Below are 17,110 nucleotides of genomic sequence, written 5' to 3'. Positions count from 1 at the left end.
ACAGTATGGATTAAATTCTCTGAAACACCCTCAAACAGTCTGGCCTGTTCTTACTGAAGAATCATACGAACAAGTTCTTTGCCAATGTCTCCAGTCCCTACCAAGCCTTTGAGAGAAAAAAATCTTTCTGCGGCTTACAAGCCAAGCAAGAAGTGTAGACAATGAAACATGACATGATGTGCCATAGCTGTCTTTGTCTACCTAAGCAGTCACGTCGTTGTCTACCTGACCTGAAGGCTAACATCACCAGCCCTACAGGCAATTAACAATGTATCCATACCAGGTTTTAGAGAAACAAAGGCTGAAGCCCATCATCTATTCAACGCAACCCCATAGGAGTTAAATAATTACACATCCCCACAAATGAATATTCCCGCGTATCAAACCTGAACCCTCTTTTGCGGGAAGGATGCACAACCATAGGTTATGTGCGGTCTCTACTACGCCTTGATTGCAACTGCCATGTTAGATGTTAGTTGCATTTGAAATTGTTTACCTGGCCACCTGGGTATGGTGATGGATTGGAGTCTTGGGATCAAGAAATGACTGTACAAAGGTATCGGACTTCAATCAGTTTGCTTCCAGGTAAACTAATATCATGGAGACCAAGCAAAAAAAATATATCATGGAGAACAGGGATGTTAGTGGTATAACTCGGTTGATGTGTCAACTGTATTTGATCGCAGTTGGCATAAGCTGGGATTAGATCACAATGGTGTGTGCTGCAGTGTTGATGAATCTTCTTTGTAGACGATTTATGATGTGATGTGGAATCTACTCTTTATTATAATTAGCAGATGCTGATCCCACACGTTACGTGAAAGACATCTATATCTGAAAGAAATGTTACTATATTGCTGGGTAAAGAGGATTAAGAAACAGTTCACAATTTAATTACACCATATTTGCAAAATTTGGCTGCTCAATGGCTGAGGTACATCTGAATTACTGATCCGTGTTCAAACTGAGAAACAATATCAAGGTGTAAAACAGGAGAGTGATAGTCTCTTCCAATATAATTAGGGTTTCTTCTGCTTGAACTCAGTAACCATAACTTAGCAGTGTGTCAACGATATGGGGACTTTCCACCTTGTAGTTTCATCAGTGAATAGTAGGAACCACCACGTCCCATTGCAAGTAAACTGGAATGCGAGCCTTGTTCGACTACCATCCCGTTCTTTATCACTGCTATTTTATCCGATTTCTGTATGGTGGATAATCGGTGCGCTACAACTACACAAGTTCGACCAACCATCATCTTTTCAAGTGCTTCTTGAACTAAATTCTCTGAGATGCTATCAAGGGCACTGGTGGCCTCATCCAATAGCAATATTGCTGGGTTCTTGAGTATTGCACGAGCAAGTGCTATCCTCTGCTTCTGACCTCCAGATAGCTGGACTCCTCTTTCGCCACAGTAGGTATCATATCCATTATTCATGGAGCTGCAAGATGGAGAAATTATAGAAACAATTAAAGATGCCTACTTAAAAAAATTACCTAAAAGGTTCTGTTTCAACATGTTTTACTCTGTCAATGGAATAAGCCTGACGATGGAACTACCAAACTCAATACTGATGGCTCAGTGAACTCTCAATCTAATGGCAATGGTGGTACTGCTAGGGACCACAATGGGGAGTTGTGTTTGCATTCAATGGATGCAATAGTAAATAATCAGTCTTCTACCACAAGTTACTAGCTATTGATGCAGGACTGGAGGATTATATCAGGTTGAACCTGATGAGAGTTCAAGTTTGTGGCTGATTCCATTTTGGCATTTAGTATTGGTAATGAAACATTTTCCACTACCATGGACCATGGTACTGTCAGAATATCTTGATGGCTATTAGCATGAAGAGGGAATTGATGGAAACATGCAGTATCAGCCACTACTACCTTTTCAGGCTTGCAATGAGTGTAAATGTAGTTCCACTTTTTTTTATTTCTTTCCTCCTTTGGATGCGTATTCTATTGTAAGTTTGTAACAGAGGATGCTCTGCAAACTGTACATGTAAGAGCTTAACATTTCTTATGCAGGTAGGGGTCTGCCTAACCCCATAACTATACAAAAGAAAAGGTTATGATTCATACCTTACGAATTCATGAGCATTAGCCTGAACTGCAGCCTTCCTTAACTCAGACTCTGTGGCGTTCTCTTTCCCGTAGGCAATATTATCGCGGATAGTTCCTGCGAAGAGAGTAGGCTCTTGACTGACCAATGCAATATGTGTCCTTAGTTTTCTCAGATTGTACCTCCTTATATCTTGTCCATCTATTTCTACCGAACCGTTTAGTGGATCATAGAATCTCTCAATAAGTCCAATGACTGTAGATTTGCCAGAGCCACTCTGTCCTACTAACGCTATTGTTGTCCCAGCTTCAATTTCGAGGGACATGCCCTTGAAAATCATCTGTTCAGGCCTTGCTGGATAGGAGAAGAATACATTCTTCAGCTTGATATGCCCTTTAATCGGCTTCTTAGGTTTGATTCCTTCAAGTACATCAGGTTCAATCTCACTTCTCCTGTCTAAGATAACAAAGACAGATCTGATAGCATCGCTACCTTTGGTTAGATCAGAAGTCATACTTCCTGCATCGGCTATGTTCCTTCCTGTGCTCAACAAGATAAAAAAGGTTTGGAACATATTTTTTGAGGATACCAGGTTTTGAGTCAAGAGCCTCCCCCCGTACCAGTAAGTCATAGCTATCGAGGCAGTAGTGAAAAACTGAGAGCAAAACAAGCCGAGACCTGCAACCCAGGATTGTTTGACACTTTGCTTGCGAGGGCCTTCCATGGAATCTTCAAAGAGGTCTAGTATTCTTTTCTGTGAAGAGAAAGCAGTGATAGTCCTATGGTTCACTACTGCTTCACTTGCAAGTTGGCTTCCTTCATTCTGTGCTTTTTGAGCTTTTTCTGACATGCTTGCCATTAGGACAGTCCTAGAGTAATAACTAGCTATGACTATTGGTTGAATTGCGATCATCACACTAGCTAGCCTCCATGTAAGTACCAAACCTAGTACAAAAGCAATGGTGACTCCAGTGGTGGCTTGAACAAGCAGGGATAAACGGTCCCCGACAAGGGAGCGGACAGTGTTGGCTTCAGTAGCCAACCTTGCACAAACGGCAGCACTTGTGTTCTCATCTTCATCGAACCATCCAATCTCAAATGTTAACACCTTTGCAAGCATTTTCTCTCGTATCCGTTTGGTCAAGCCTTCTCCCATGATAGCAAAGTTGTAATGTTGGAGGAGATTGGTGATGAGACACATAACTGCGACAATTAGGAACATGAAACAATAGAATCTGGTCTCTGATTTGAGACGTGCAGTATCTTGGATAAAAAACACTGTGATCATTGTTCCCAAGCAGAAGAAATGTGCCGGTTGAACAGCTCCAAAACCAACTGCACCCAGGCACCCAAGAGCTGCATTTTTCCATTCAGGTGCATTCATTTGCAACAAGCGCCACTGCGAAGGTGGAGGATAGGTTAAGGATTTCAAATTTCCTTCAGCTGGAATATCATAGTGATTAGTTTGGATGGAGAATGCTGGACTCATTGCATATGCTGGGCTGAAGGGGTATGCAGGACTCATGGGATAAGCAGGGCTCATTTGCCTACTTGACCTCGCACTGACTGGACTTGGCATGGGCATCATTCTATGCTGACTGCTACCCTCTGTCTGAAAATGAGAGGGTTGATTAAATTCATTCTTACCCGATTGTTGAAGGAACACCATTTTAGAGTAGGCACCACCTTCTCCATTGTTCATACGCATCAGTTCATCATGAGAACCCGATTCTAGTAGTTTTCCTGATTCAAGAACCACAATCAAGTCGGCATTTCTGATGGTTGTGAGGCGATGGGCCACAATTATTGTTGTTCTCCCTTGTGCTGCTTGATCCAGAGCGTCCTGTACTATCCTTTCTGACTGTGCGTCCAATGCACTTGTAGCTTCGTCAAGCAGCAGGATTGTCGGGTCTCTCATTAGAGCTCGTGCAATTGCCAGTCTTTGTTTTTGGCCTCCAGACAATTGAACTCCAAATTGCCCAACCTGATCGAGCAGACGAGATGGTTCAACAAATTAGTTATAGTAAACAATAAATAAACTTTTAATAGATGATAAAAACTATTGCGGACGCTTACTTGAGTATTGTATCCATCAGGTAATTTTGTAATAAAGTTGTGTGCATTAGCTGCCTTGGCTGCTTCAATTACAAGATCCATTGAAGCCTCTTCTTCGCCAAACAGTATATTGTCTTTTATGGATGTTGCGAATAGAATAGGCTCTTGATTAACAAGACCAATCTGGGTTCTCAGGCTTTTCAGCTGAAGTTTCTTAATTTTGTTTCCATCCAAAAGGATGTCTCCTTTGGTAGGGTCATAAAACCTTTCAAGTAGACAGATGATTGTCGACTTACCAGAACCACTTCCTCCAACAAGACCTACCGTTTTACCGGCAGGCACTTTAAGATTAAGTCCTTGCAGAATAGGAGTATCAGGCCTGGATGGATAACTGAAATGAACATCTTTAAATTCAATATCCCCTCTCACAGCTGTTAAAACTTTTCCTGTTTCATCTTCCACGTCGATTGCAGGAATGCGATCAATCATCTCATATATCCTAGAAGCAGAAGCGGTTGCCATCGAAAAGTATGTCATATTTGGGAGTGCGCTCATCAATGACCTGAAGTTGCAAAACCCAAAGTGATTAAGTACAAAACTGAATAGATGAATTAGGAGTAAACAAAGCGGACCTCACTTTCTGCAACCTGCATGTAATCCAAAAGTAGTTTGTTAAGGAAAACTCACATTCCTCCCATGATCAGACTGCATCCTGCACTGAAAATAGGGCCACCCTTTTCGGCCTTCTCACTAATTAGTATACTACCAACCCATGCAATGAAAGCCCAAGCAGCGAAAATTATGCCCATGCTCCCTATCAGCATTCCCTTGATAAATCCTTGTTTAACTCCAAGTTCCACACTCTGCTCAAGTCCTTTGCTGAACCTTACAAGTGTTTGGCGTTCTCCAACATACGAAAACACTGTGCGGATGGATGAGATTGCTTGTTCTGCAATCCCACCAGCAACACCATAAGTGTCTTTCATCTTCATCCCCTGATCCATAAGAACCTTTCCGAATACAACCACTGGAACGATAAACATTAGTGAGAAGGGAAATGACGCCAAGGCCAATCTCCATGAAAGTATAAAGGCGGCTACAAGACAGAAGAGGAATCCAGAGACATTTGCGAGATAGTTGGGTATCTGCAACATGAAAAATCACAAAGCAAAGCTACTTAAACTCTTCCTGACACAAAACAATCAAACCAGAAACTATTTATTTGGGTATCATGATCGACAGAGAACAGAACTGCTTAAAGACGCCAAGACGATACCTTATCAGCCAGAACATCTTGAATTGTTTGGGCATCGGAGGAGATGGTGGACACAACCTGGAAGGTTGTCGACGTTCCAGACTGGGTGTCAAAGAAAGCGGTGTCTTGCCTGAGGACAGACTTGAGGTATTTAATTCTTATACGAGAAGCCTGTCTTTCAGCTGTTTTTGTCCAACAAAACCCTTCTGTGGAAATGACAGTAAGCACGTACACAATAGTTCAGTGGAGGTGGTTAATGCAGCCATGAATTTGATATCTGCATGCATATTAATTAGTCTCTCATAGAAAAGATTACTGAAGGTAGTCAATGCTTACCGACAAATGCTGAAACTCCAACTCCTGTAGCCAAATAGAGTAGCCTGAGTGCATACTGCGAACAGATGTGATATTATTATTAGAACAAATACCTACTTAGTCTAGGATGGCGCATACAGAGAAAAGAGAAAAGACGTAAATTTATTCGTGCATGCAGCACTCAGTGGGGAGAAGAAACATGTTTAAAATTCCCACGCCGAAGTGAGCATAGTGCAATATAGAAGAGAAATAATCTAGACTCTAAACTGACCTTATCAACGAGACGATTGCTTAAAGTGGCCCCAGGAGTTCCATATTCATTGATCACACCACTGAGTATCACCAAAGTGAGAGGGTTCATCAAACCATCTCCAATACTACCTAGAGTTCCCAACAACATGAACAGTTTGTCGACCCCATCAGCGAATCGAAAGAGCTGAAAAATTGAAGGACTCTCCTGCTTCTCTTTGTTCTCCATTGTTTTTACGAAAAAACTGGTTGGTTATGGTCTTATGGATGGTTACAACAACAGCACATACCCAACAACAACACTTGTTCCAGGAGGCTTTAGTTCAATTTCTGTCTATCAAGTAGAGAGAAAACTAATTAATGATTGAAAAGCTATGAAATCTTTTCTCATACCAATATGCTTCTCTAAATAATATATATAGATAGTATCACACTATCACCTGAGTATTAAAATGTATGTAATCCTATGGATGTAACTGTGTAGAGAGAGACGTATTAACTGCAGGCCGGGCCGCCACCTTGATTGATTGTTACTGTAATATCTTGTGTTACTGCCAAATGGAATATGGAGCCGGCTTTGTATTATTCTCTTGATACTGTCGGAATGTTTGTGAATAGATCAAAGTAGGGACAGTCCCAAACAAGTACTTCCTCTTCGATCTCTGTTTGGTTTATTCTTTATAAGCACTATTTCTTTCGGCTTTAGCTTTCATGCAATGCAATAATGTTGAAAATGACGTTAAGAAGATAGAGATTTATAGATTTATCATACTTGGTTGTTTTATAATCAGTTTTTAACTAGCTACTAAGTTCGTACTCAAATTAATTGCTGATTTATTAGTTTGTTAAATTATCGTCATCTGTAGTTGAGTTTTGATTTCCATTAATAAAATGTTAACAGCATTAATAAGACCACCCGCGCAATAGGTCATGTTGCAATTTGCAACATTTGAGAGACGGGTTGGGCCGGGGTTGATGGCCCAAATTTAGAGCTCCACAACGGAAACCAACATTTTATGCAAGACTACTTTTGCTGATAAAACGATCAAACAAATATTCAATGAGCATGTAATCTATGTGGAATTCTTTATTCATTTTATTTTTGTACATATATTAAAACTTGTTGTAATTCAGGAGTCGTCGGAAGAAGCAGCTATAAACATGCTTTAAAAGCTTTGCGAAAGAGACACTTTCTAGAAGAAAGCGCCCAGTGGTAGAGCCAGGGGCCTAGGGTACACCCTAGCGTACCCTCAACTTCACCTAAAAGAAAAGTAAGGATATCTCTGTATTCTGTTAATCAGAGAGGTTGTTTGATTAATGTAGTCTATTTGGATTAGATTTCTATTGTTGCAGTCCTAGTACAGGACAATTGGTACAGAGCATTCTTTCATGGGGAAAATGACTTTGTTAGAAGTGGAGAAACTAGCTAATAAGGGAACCCAGAACCAGGTCACTGAGCTGCAAAGTTTAGTTAATCAAATAAATGACAGATTAATCAGGGAAGTCTAAGCAAGGGAAGTTTCAGAAAAGAAAATGGAAGCTAGATTTGAGCTCTCAGAGAAGAAGATGGACAACATATTCGACCAGCTTTTCAAGTTGTTAAATGAAAGAGTGCTGTATTGGGCGCCACTCAAATTACATCGGGCAGCCTCCAGCCCAAGTCCAAACAACAAAGCCCAATACACCCCCCCCCCCCCCCACCCAAATTGAAACCGGAAAAACCTATCTTTACCGGTCATCTCTTTCACCCAAACCCTTCGAAACCCTAACAAAAAAACTCCAAATTCGAACTTCAATTCGTGTGCAAACCTTCGAGTGCCCGATTGAATTACCACAAATCTCCAACAATTCGAGTTTCTCACCGTTAAAAAACCCCAAATTAAAAGTTGAAAGTTGCCATTGAAAACTAGATTCGATTCGTTAGTTGGGTAGACACATACAGGATCGGTTTTCAATCTAATCAAATTAGATCGGTTTTAAATCTAATCTAATCTAATCGAAAATTGGGTAGACGAATTGGCTGTCAATGGAGTATTGAATTTCCTGAGCATCTACAACACGCTGCTGATTGTCAGGCTTGTTTTGACTTGGTTCCCTAACTCTCCAGCTGCCATTGTTAGCCCTCTGAGGTAGCCCTTTTGAATTTTGATCACAATATTTTAGTGGTTTTGAATTTCCTGAGCATCTACAACAGACTTGAAATCATGTTTGTTTTTGTGTTTTGTGTGTTTCTTTTTTAGATTAGTATGTTTGGAACTATAAAAAAATCTTGAGTTCTTAGTCTGTTAAGTTCTTGGTATATATCTTGAGTTGTTCATGTTCATGTTCTTAGTTGAAAATGCACTTGTGAGTATGTATTGCGAGTTGTAGGTGAGTATGCAAGTTGCGAGTTGCGAGTATGTATTGCGAGTATGTATTAGTCGCAATACATATCGTTTGAGTGTATTATTCATGAGTTCGCAGTATGTATGCAAGTTGTGGGTGTGTTTGGGATTCGTGAGAGTTTTTAATGGTATTGCGATGCCGAAAGATTGAGTTCAGATACTCTGTTTCTTTCTTGATTTTGAAAGATTGAATTTGTTTTATGGTTTGGCTTAATTCAAGTGTCACTTGGTAAAGTGGCCAATATACCTCCTACTTGGTGTTTACATAAGGCGGCTTATAGTTTTGATCAGGATAGAAGATCAAGCTACTAGCTAGGTGTCTCAAGAAGAGAGTTAGAAATACACCTCCTACTTGAAGTTAACGGGGATCATCTCATTTTCGGTTCTATCCCCGAGATAGAGAATGATGAGATGGTAGGTCGAAGAATCACAAAGATAATTAACTATCTCACAATAATTAACTAACCAAACTATGAGCAGAATTCAGATTTTTTTTGGGTGAATATAGAAATCTGAACGTGAAAAAAAAAGAGAAGGATCATGATTCATGAACATACTAAGCTAGATTGGCCCGAGTAGACAAATATTGTATGGGCTCTTCTTGTGCCATTGGCTCGACGGGAGGCTCAGGCACACTAACTAAAACTTATTGATTAACCGAGCTTGTACTGTTGTACATATTGAAGTTCAGTTGGCTCGAATCGAAGTCTTGACAGTTGATACTTGATACTAGCCTTAGTCTAGGTTGGGGCCAAAGGTTATTGCATCCGTCTGTTTGGTGCATGAAAGAAAGAATAAAGTAGCTCCGTAGCTCCATTAGTTAAAAAAAATCTCAGGACACATAATTCTTTATTTAACGTATATATAAGATAAAGAAATCATATTGCACACAGTCATGATAAAGAAAGCACCCAATTGAATTTTTATGACGAGGAAGAGTAATGCTATTCTAAGCTGTTATTAAGTTAAATTAAAAGTTATACAAGCTAGTTTTCAATTACCCTAGGTTTTGAGTAGTGTTATTTGTATAGTGGTTATTTAACGTATAGTTTGTTTTTTTCGACCAATAGAAATGATATCAGTGTATATTATTATCTTTTTTTATACATTTTGATGGTAATAAGTAATAACGATGATGGTATAGTAGAGTTTTTGTTTAGTTTAGCACCATTCACTGTTTATGATGATAAATGGTATCATTAATTTCCCTTTAGTTGTATTTAATCGAAAATCATTTGTTTTACCAATTTAAAGAATTTCGTGTATTTGGGATTTGGTATAATGTATGAGGCGATTATGATAAGGATGACTATAGAGTAAATAAGGATTAGGAGGTATATCAACTTGTTTATCAATTGGTTTGAGTGTCTCCCTCGCATTTTCAACAGTGTGAGTTTAAAAGGATTGAAGGAATTGTGAATATGTCGTAGTCTTGATTGCATTATTGAGTGGCGTTAGAATCCTTTAGAGTTGTAGCTTGATTTGCGCAGGAGTTTCACCAGATAGCCAGCTTACATCTTCTCACAATCCAATCGTCTCACAATCCAGGTATGGCGCACTAGATATAACTGTTATTTTCCTCTCACATTGCACTCGAAGTATGTCTTCTACTCACATTTTCTGTAATGTTTCTATTCTTGTCTTTGGGTTCACCAATTTTTTTGGTGTAGAAACTGAGAATCTCTTATTAGCTTCTACAAGATTTTTTATTTGCTTTGAAAGATTAGTTTTTTATGTGTGAGTGGTAACGTGAAATTAAGAAATGGGTTGTTCACCATTTTTTTTTTTTTTTTGTAGTTTTATAAGTGTGTGTTAGTAATTGAGTTTGTTTGAGAAGTAGAATATTTGTTCTGAAGCTCAAATGAATTTGCAGTTTATACAAGTGACCCAACCATGTACTATAAAGCATTACATTATACATTGCATATGCCAATTAAACTAAAGAAAGCTATTGTTTTGTTTTTTCGGATGTTGATGGAATAATGACAATTGCAATTTGGCACATGCCATTGTGTTCTAAATAGTATTGTTGTGGCTGAACAGTTATATTTGAACTAGATGCTTAATTAGCCCATGCCCATTCCGTGTGGGTTATATTGAAACAAATTTACAAATGGTAGACCGGAGGACTGTAGGCGAAACAGGAGTCCAACAAACCCACACCCACTTTCTCATGAGTTAGGACACAATGAGGTTTTCAAAGCTTTAAGACCTATAGACCATCCAACATGCTCGACCTTTAACCCTCTCAAAAAGCAACCAAGTCGGCTGTCATCAATTTATCGCGAGAATTCTCTGGTTCTGTACATTTCGTACTACCATATGCTGTTTTTTGCTCGAGTTAATATGTGTCTCTTTGATTCTTTGTTATGTTTGCTGGGTAAATTGGTGAAGATGATTGACGGGGTGCATATTAGAAATGTAGTACTAGGGACACGGAGAAAATTGTTTCTCGCGTGCATAACTCGGAAACTGTCTATGTGATTTTTTTTTTTATCATGTGGATTTTGATTCAATTTTTCTTTTCTACTTAGTGTAAGCATCAGTTAGCTGCGAGGCTTGCTGCATCTGTTGGAGCATGTGTGGAAGTGAATGTGTCAGATGAGCAGCTAGCAATATTGTTTTCCAAGCTTTGAAGCCTTAGTCGTAAAAGCTATATTCTGCATTTTTCTGAAAGGTAACTACTAACTAAACTAATAATTGAAACCCAAATGTTTTAAATTATGAGACTCATTATTTTAATTCGACCAATGGACTTCACTCACTTTGTATATTTCTCTCTTTATTGTGTTTATGAATTCTTTAGCATGCGTTTTAAAATGTAATGGTTTGTGTTTCACATATAGGATTTAAAATGTACATATATTTAGCTAAGATTGATCTATACTTGGGTGTCGTGAGTAGTTGGCTTCTCTTTAAGGAGAAGTTAAGTAGCAAAAGCCGAGCTTAAGATATTATAAACACTTACCTGTTTTACTACCTCTGCCCGGTGTAGAATGTTAGACCCAAAATCACATATGACAAAGATTAGGCTTTGATTCTATCCAAATTGATGTTAGCAATGCCATATAACTAGACCCAAAAGCCGAAAGTGTGTTATCCTGGGGATTGTGGTGTTTTTTTTGTTTTTGCCTTCCTTCAAACTTCTTGAATGTATGTTATCAAGGTGGTTTCCCCTATGCTTGACGAGGGAGAGTCAAGTTCATTTTGTTCTTGAGAGAGTCCAGTTATTTTGTTGTAATACTTGAGTCCCGAGATCTTTGCAAAAGTCCGATTATCAAAAACTTAAAACCACTATCACATTGCAATGTTTTGATTCAACCATTAGATAAATAGACCTTCAAATTCGAGAGTTGACAAATACATATGGCATTAGCCTAGATGTGGTGTTTGGTCCAATAGTGATCTGGTCTCTAATTTAACAATATTCATCGTCAACAATCCTAAGTACACTAAAGGTGTTCCAATGGACAGTGAGGCTATAGCCAAAGAAGAAAGAGGCAGCCTCAATACCTGCCACGTTAAATAACAAAAATCACCACCTAAATTGCTGCTGTCTGAAAAGTTACAACTTCTTTTCTGATGTAGAATAAGGATTCTGGTTCTAACCCAATTTTTTCCAAATCTTTTATTTTTGGGTCAATAAAATAACATTTTTACTATAATATGAGTGTGAGAGGTTCACAGTAATAACCATAATAAGCTACATCAAAGTTGTACTACAGGTCCCAATCCATTACAACTTAATCAAAACTCTAAAAAGAGTCTCACCTCATTTCCAAGTACAGGCCATACTTATGATTAACATCCCTACAATGAAACACCACAACCTTAAAGCGTGTAGTCATGACTTATGAAGCACAGGCCATAAACTAGGATGGCTGAGTGTTTTTTCTAACTCTAAATGGCAGCAAAGTTAGGAACTTCCCCTGTGAGAGTATTGAATGAGAGATCAAGTGTAGCATTTGAAAGTATTGAATGAGAGATCAAGAAACTTTCTTGGTGCAATACCAGGGCCAGGGTACGTCATGGGTTCCCAACGACTTTAGGATAGGTCTTGGACATAGCTCAGTTAGAGCCTGACTACTTGGATCTCTTGGGGGTAGCGAGGTTTCCTAAGACAAAGTTCTAGCGTTTCACGCTATGCATATTGGCTTGGTCTTTGTGCCATCAATATATTGCTTGTCTGAACTCCTTATATAGGTGGAAAACTATATTTCCACTATAAACTTAAAGGGAACACTAGAAATTCTTCTCTAGAGACTGAGTATAGAAACTAGTCTTGGTCACATCCGTGACACCGTAGCTCAAATGACTGAAAAATTTATTGCTTCGCGTTCAATAGACTCTAGACTGCCTAAAGTATTCAAATTGCACCAGCTGACTCTTGAAGGCTTTTTTTTTTCAAGCATAATCCTTCTTCGGAGATGATTCTCATCAATCTTTTCTTTGTGATATTTGTAGTCGGTGGGGAGCTTTAACTCATGTTAAACTATGTTAGCCAGAGTCTATACTTAGTAAGAACAAGGCTCATAATATTTCGTGTAAACTTACGAGTTCTTGTCAACAAAAAGGAAATAAGTAGCAAAGAGAAGATATACTATGTCAAACTGTACTTTAGAAAATTCATTTTCTCGTAAACTTATCAGTTGGATAGTAAAGTGAAAGAGGTCATTTGTTAGTGTAGCAAATATCATTATAAAGTAACAGCAGTGTAAATTTTATTTTTCTCTTGTTTGGCACCGACTAGTTTAGTTATATAAAAACATGTTGAATATTGCTTTGTAAAGTAGCGTGAATAAGTTCTTTTTCTTTAAAAAACTTGTGAGTTTGAAGACCATCTAAACATGTAGTTTGATGAGTGATCGCAGTGCTTAGCCATGTATGGGTATCATCTGGACTTGGGGTTGTTGTTTTACTATCTAGGATGCTATTAAGTTGGTCTATAGTATGATCGAAAGTAAATGACATGAGGAGTCATATTGCAAAGATAAGCTGCAATATGACTTTGACTACATTTAATTTGCATAAGTGAAGACTTGAAGCTACTTTTGTTAGAGATTATTTTACATTCTATAAAGTTCTCCATTTTAGTAATAATACGCTTTAGAGAAATACTAGCGATGCTACCCTTAGAGGGGTAGCATGGTGATACCCCCAAACATGTGATTTAGAGCCCCGTTTGAAAATTAAAAATGAGTTGCTTTACATCTTGTTGCTAAACTTTCATAGTGCTCATCTTTCATACCTAGTATTTTCCTTTAAGGCTTGATGTTATAAGAGAAGATACTTTTACCATTTTATGATTAGTGTCTCTGTACATTCACATTACTCACCTTTTATATTGCTTATGTTCTTGAGTCTTGACTAATGAGTAATGACCTTGATTACATGCAGCTTTTCACAGTACTTGCTTAAGGTCCGGATCTGAGGGAACAAAACTGGGTAAAAAGCATTATAGGTGAGAAGCTTTTTCTTTGGTTATCAAATTTACTGAATGTACAATCAAGGTGGTTTTTTTGGGTGGTTTCCCCTATGCTTGACGAGGGATAGAAATTGAATATTTTATAGGGTGTTATGTACATATGGTTGTTGGAAGGATGTCATTATTGATTTCCAGGTTATGACAGGTTTAAGTATACGAAATGTTGACTAAACAAAGGAAACTCTCACCAAAAATTCGATAGAATTTGGATAGTGTAACGCCTCATTCTATTTCTTCATATATACTTGGAGTTATCATAGCAAGCTTATAAGTACATTTGTTTTACGACTGGGATGATCTCTTTTTTCTAGTGGTTTTCTTTGTACATTGTTTATTTAAATATGGTTTACTAATACTTATTTTATTTTTCTTTGTAGCGATGGGTCCTCGATCAAAGAATGTGAAGAATGTAGCAAAAACTACATTGAAGGGTGTTAAGAAATTGTTTGGTGGCGGTTCCTCTAGCGGTGATGCAGTTGGAAGAAAAAGACATAGGGCAGACGGCTTAATCATCGATCGCGTAGAGGGGACCATTTGGAAAAAGAGGTTCCTGAGGTTGATTCGTTTAGTGAAGATAGTGTAGATAGTGTAGATAGTGATACTAATGTAGGTTTAGATGTAGGTTTAGACAAAGGGAAGAGTATAGTAGAAGAGGAGAGTGAGAGTGAGGAGAGTGAGGAGGAGAGTGAGGAGGAGGATGAGCGGGATGATGATGTTGAAGAATATGTGGTAGAAGGCGTACCACCAGTGAAAGAAGCACCTCCGGTATTGGATTTAAATAAGAAAATCCAATGATGATTTGGAGTTTCAAAGAGGTGTGTATGGGGAAGCCCGTATGAGTCGAGTTGTTGTATGACTATGCGGTGCATGTCGCCGCTGCGATGTTTGGGAGAGAAGGGTAATATTTTGTTTTTCTTGTGTACTTTGATTTTCTTTTACAAAATCTTTTGTTTACGTTCATATATATCTAATGCGTGCTCGGTTGTTTCGTGAGGATCGCGGAGCGTTGAAGTGTGTTTCACACTTAGCGAAGTTATCCCAATGGAATTTCAAAATGAATGTGAAAGGTCTCCGGAGATTTTCCGTGCGGTTGAGAAGGATTTGGGTTGTTTGATCTCGTGGAAGGTTATCACGAGCATATGGATCCACCATTGATCTCTGCGTTTGTGGAGAGATGGCATCCGGAGACCAACACCTTCCATATGCCAGTTAGGGAGATGATCTGTGACTTTGGGCGATGTTGTCCAAATCTGTGGAGTCCACCATTTAGAGGAAGAAGCGGTGCAAAGGACAGTGAGTGAACTTACAACAATCGATAAATCTCTTACATCTTGGTGCAGGGCTCCCTATTGATTTGATTAGAGGAGGAGATGGAAGCTAGCAAGTTCACTTCAAAAGTAAGGCTAGAATTCATCCGGAAGCATTTTGCGAACAAGATTCATGATAGCCCTATATGTGACGCTTTCTTTGGGAATGTGATAGAAAGCCCTCGAAGTTTCCGGATGTTCAACGGACTGTTAGAGCTTTTATTCTCGTTTTTCTTTGGATGTGCCGTTTTTCTTGACAAGTCCGGGACCGGAGTGCCTATATGTTATCTCGAGGCCGTTGTTGAAATTCATGAGATAGAAGAGTATGCATGGGGTGTAGCAATTTTGGCGTTTTATATATAGAGGTCTCGGCTGCCACGTACATGCGAAGGTGAAAGGGGTTCTGAGCTATATGACTCTTCTACGTAAAACTTGAGTATTTTAGAGTTTATTTTTTTTTTTTTGTTAATTTTATTACTCTATCAATATGTTAACTATTTGTGTATATCTAGGCATGGATCTATGAGTATTTTCCGTATTCATGACAGTCCCAAACTTCAACTATATCTCGTCTCACCAGCGTGCTCACAGACACATCGATTAAGCTCCACACTATTACGACACAACGTATGCATTGCGGTTTTATCGGCGATAATTGATGATTTGAATGAGTTCAATGTAAGTATTAAATTCAATGACAATTTGGTATTTAAGTTTCTTTATATTTATTTTTAGTAATTGATCATTAGAGTTGTTAATGACACATTTGATTTTGTTTCAGTTGTTTGGCATCCCTACAAAAATATCGAGATACAAACCCGATCGATGACATTGCATTTTTGAGGGATTGCTATGTTTTTTCAACATTGTCGAGCTTTTACGTTGTTGCAAGGGTAGTCGTCGGTTGGGTCACGTGCAACTTGTACCTAGAGATCCTCCAATGCCAAATTGGAGAACAAAACTGGCGGGGGCGGGTATGGTATGAGGTGAGTTTGGACCAATATTGGGCCACTTTCTTTATTGGGAGTCGTGGCAGAATCACGTGATTCAACTCTGCAACCGAGGACCTATTTCGTTTTATCCATGGGAGTGTCATCAAAACTACATGACTTGGTATGCGAGGAATTCTCATGTAGTTTTGGTGAACCCTGAGCTTCTTCCTATTCATCCCTCCCTGGAGACACTGCCTAACTGTTCACCGATTGTAAGTATTGTGATTTTTAATTGAGTTTTCTCTAACTGTGATTTTTTGCATTCGATTGGTAACTTATCTTGTTTTTTCTTTTTTCGACAGAACGACGTCATCGATGAAACCAGTCGTTTGCTAGAGAGAGGTCTGCAATTGGCTGGGAATGATCTGCCAGAGGAAGCAAGGTCCTCCTTCGAACAGGCGTACAACTTGACTAGGTGCAAGTACATTGGTGGGCTTATAGTTGATTTGTTTTGAGTTTAGGGTTTGTAACTTTGTAATTTAGTTTGATAGATGTAATTTGTTTTTTGGTTTAGGGTTTGTAATTTTGTTAACTTCGAATGAATTGATGGATATGATGTTTGCATGAATGTTTGAATGGAATTTAATGTTTAGGATTTAGGGTTTAATGTTTGAATGGAATTTTATGTATGGATGAATTTGATGAATGAGAGTGTTTGATATCTGATGTTTGAGTGAAAAAGTGGAATTTGATGAATGAGAGTGTTTGATATTTGATGTTTGAATGGAAAAGTGGAATTTGATGAATATGAAAGTGTTGTAAAAACAAAACGAATTTTGAAAAAAATTTCTTCCAAACGACCCAGCCGCATCGTTTGGCATAAAGGCCAAACGACCTCAGCAGATCGTTTTTCCTTTAAACCAAACGACCACGGCAGATTGTTCGCTTTTAATCTCAAATGACCCAGCCAGATCGTTTGGTATAAAGGCCAAACGACATGGCCACATCGTTGGTATAAAGGCCAAACGACATGACCACATCGTTTGGCCTTTAGACCAAA

The 17,110-nt window shown here is 38.6% G+C and overlaps 1 protein-coding gene and 1 long non-coding RNA gene across 2 annotated transcripts; one reads left to right on the top strand and one right to left on the bottom strand.

Moving 5' to 3' along the window:
* Positions 1-835: 835 nt before the first annotated feature.
* LOC147493985 (putative multidrug resistance protein) lies at positions 836-6,333 on the bottom strand. The gene is made up of 7 exons (XM_086566012.1): positions 5,965-6,333; positions 5,715-5,769; positions 5,400-5,584; positions 4,811-5,268; positions 4,145-4,685; positions 2,089-4,052; positions 836-1,442 (listed from the first exon to the last, which is right to left on the bottom strand). Exons 1-7 carry the CDS (start codon positions 6,169-6,171, stop codon positions 1,067-1,069), a joined length of 3,786 nt encoding a protein of 1,261 aa, XP_086422138.1. The 5' UTR covers positions 6,172-6,333; the 3' UTR covers positions 836-1,066.
* A 1,318-nt stretch (positions 6,334-7,651) lies between these two features.
* Positions 7,652-16,545, top strand: LOC147493984 (uncharacterized). The gene is made up of 4 exons (XR_015199765.1): positions 7,652-8,071; positions 9,817-9,874; positions 10,861-11,003; positions 16,413-16,545. It is a non-coding gene; the product is annotated as an uncharacterized LOC147493984 (long non-coding RNA).
* The last annotated feature ends 565 nt before the right edge of the window (positions 16,546-17,110 follow it).

This window comes from Coptis chinensis, chromosome 6, assembly GCF_015680905.1.
Source record: "Coptis chinensis isolate HL-2020 chromosome 6, ASM1568090v1, whole genome shotgun sequence".
NCBI classification, from domain to species: domain Eukaryota; kingdom Viridiplantae; phylum Streptophyta; class Magnoliopsida; order Ranunculales; family Ranunculaceae; genus Coptis; species Coptis chinensis.
The sequence above is the reverse complement of the archived record's forward strand: the minus strand, read 5'-3'. Positions and strand labels throughout refer to the sequence as shown.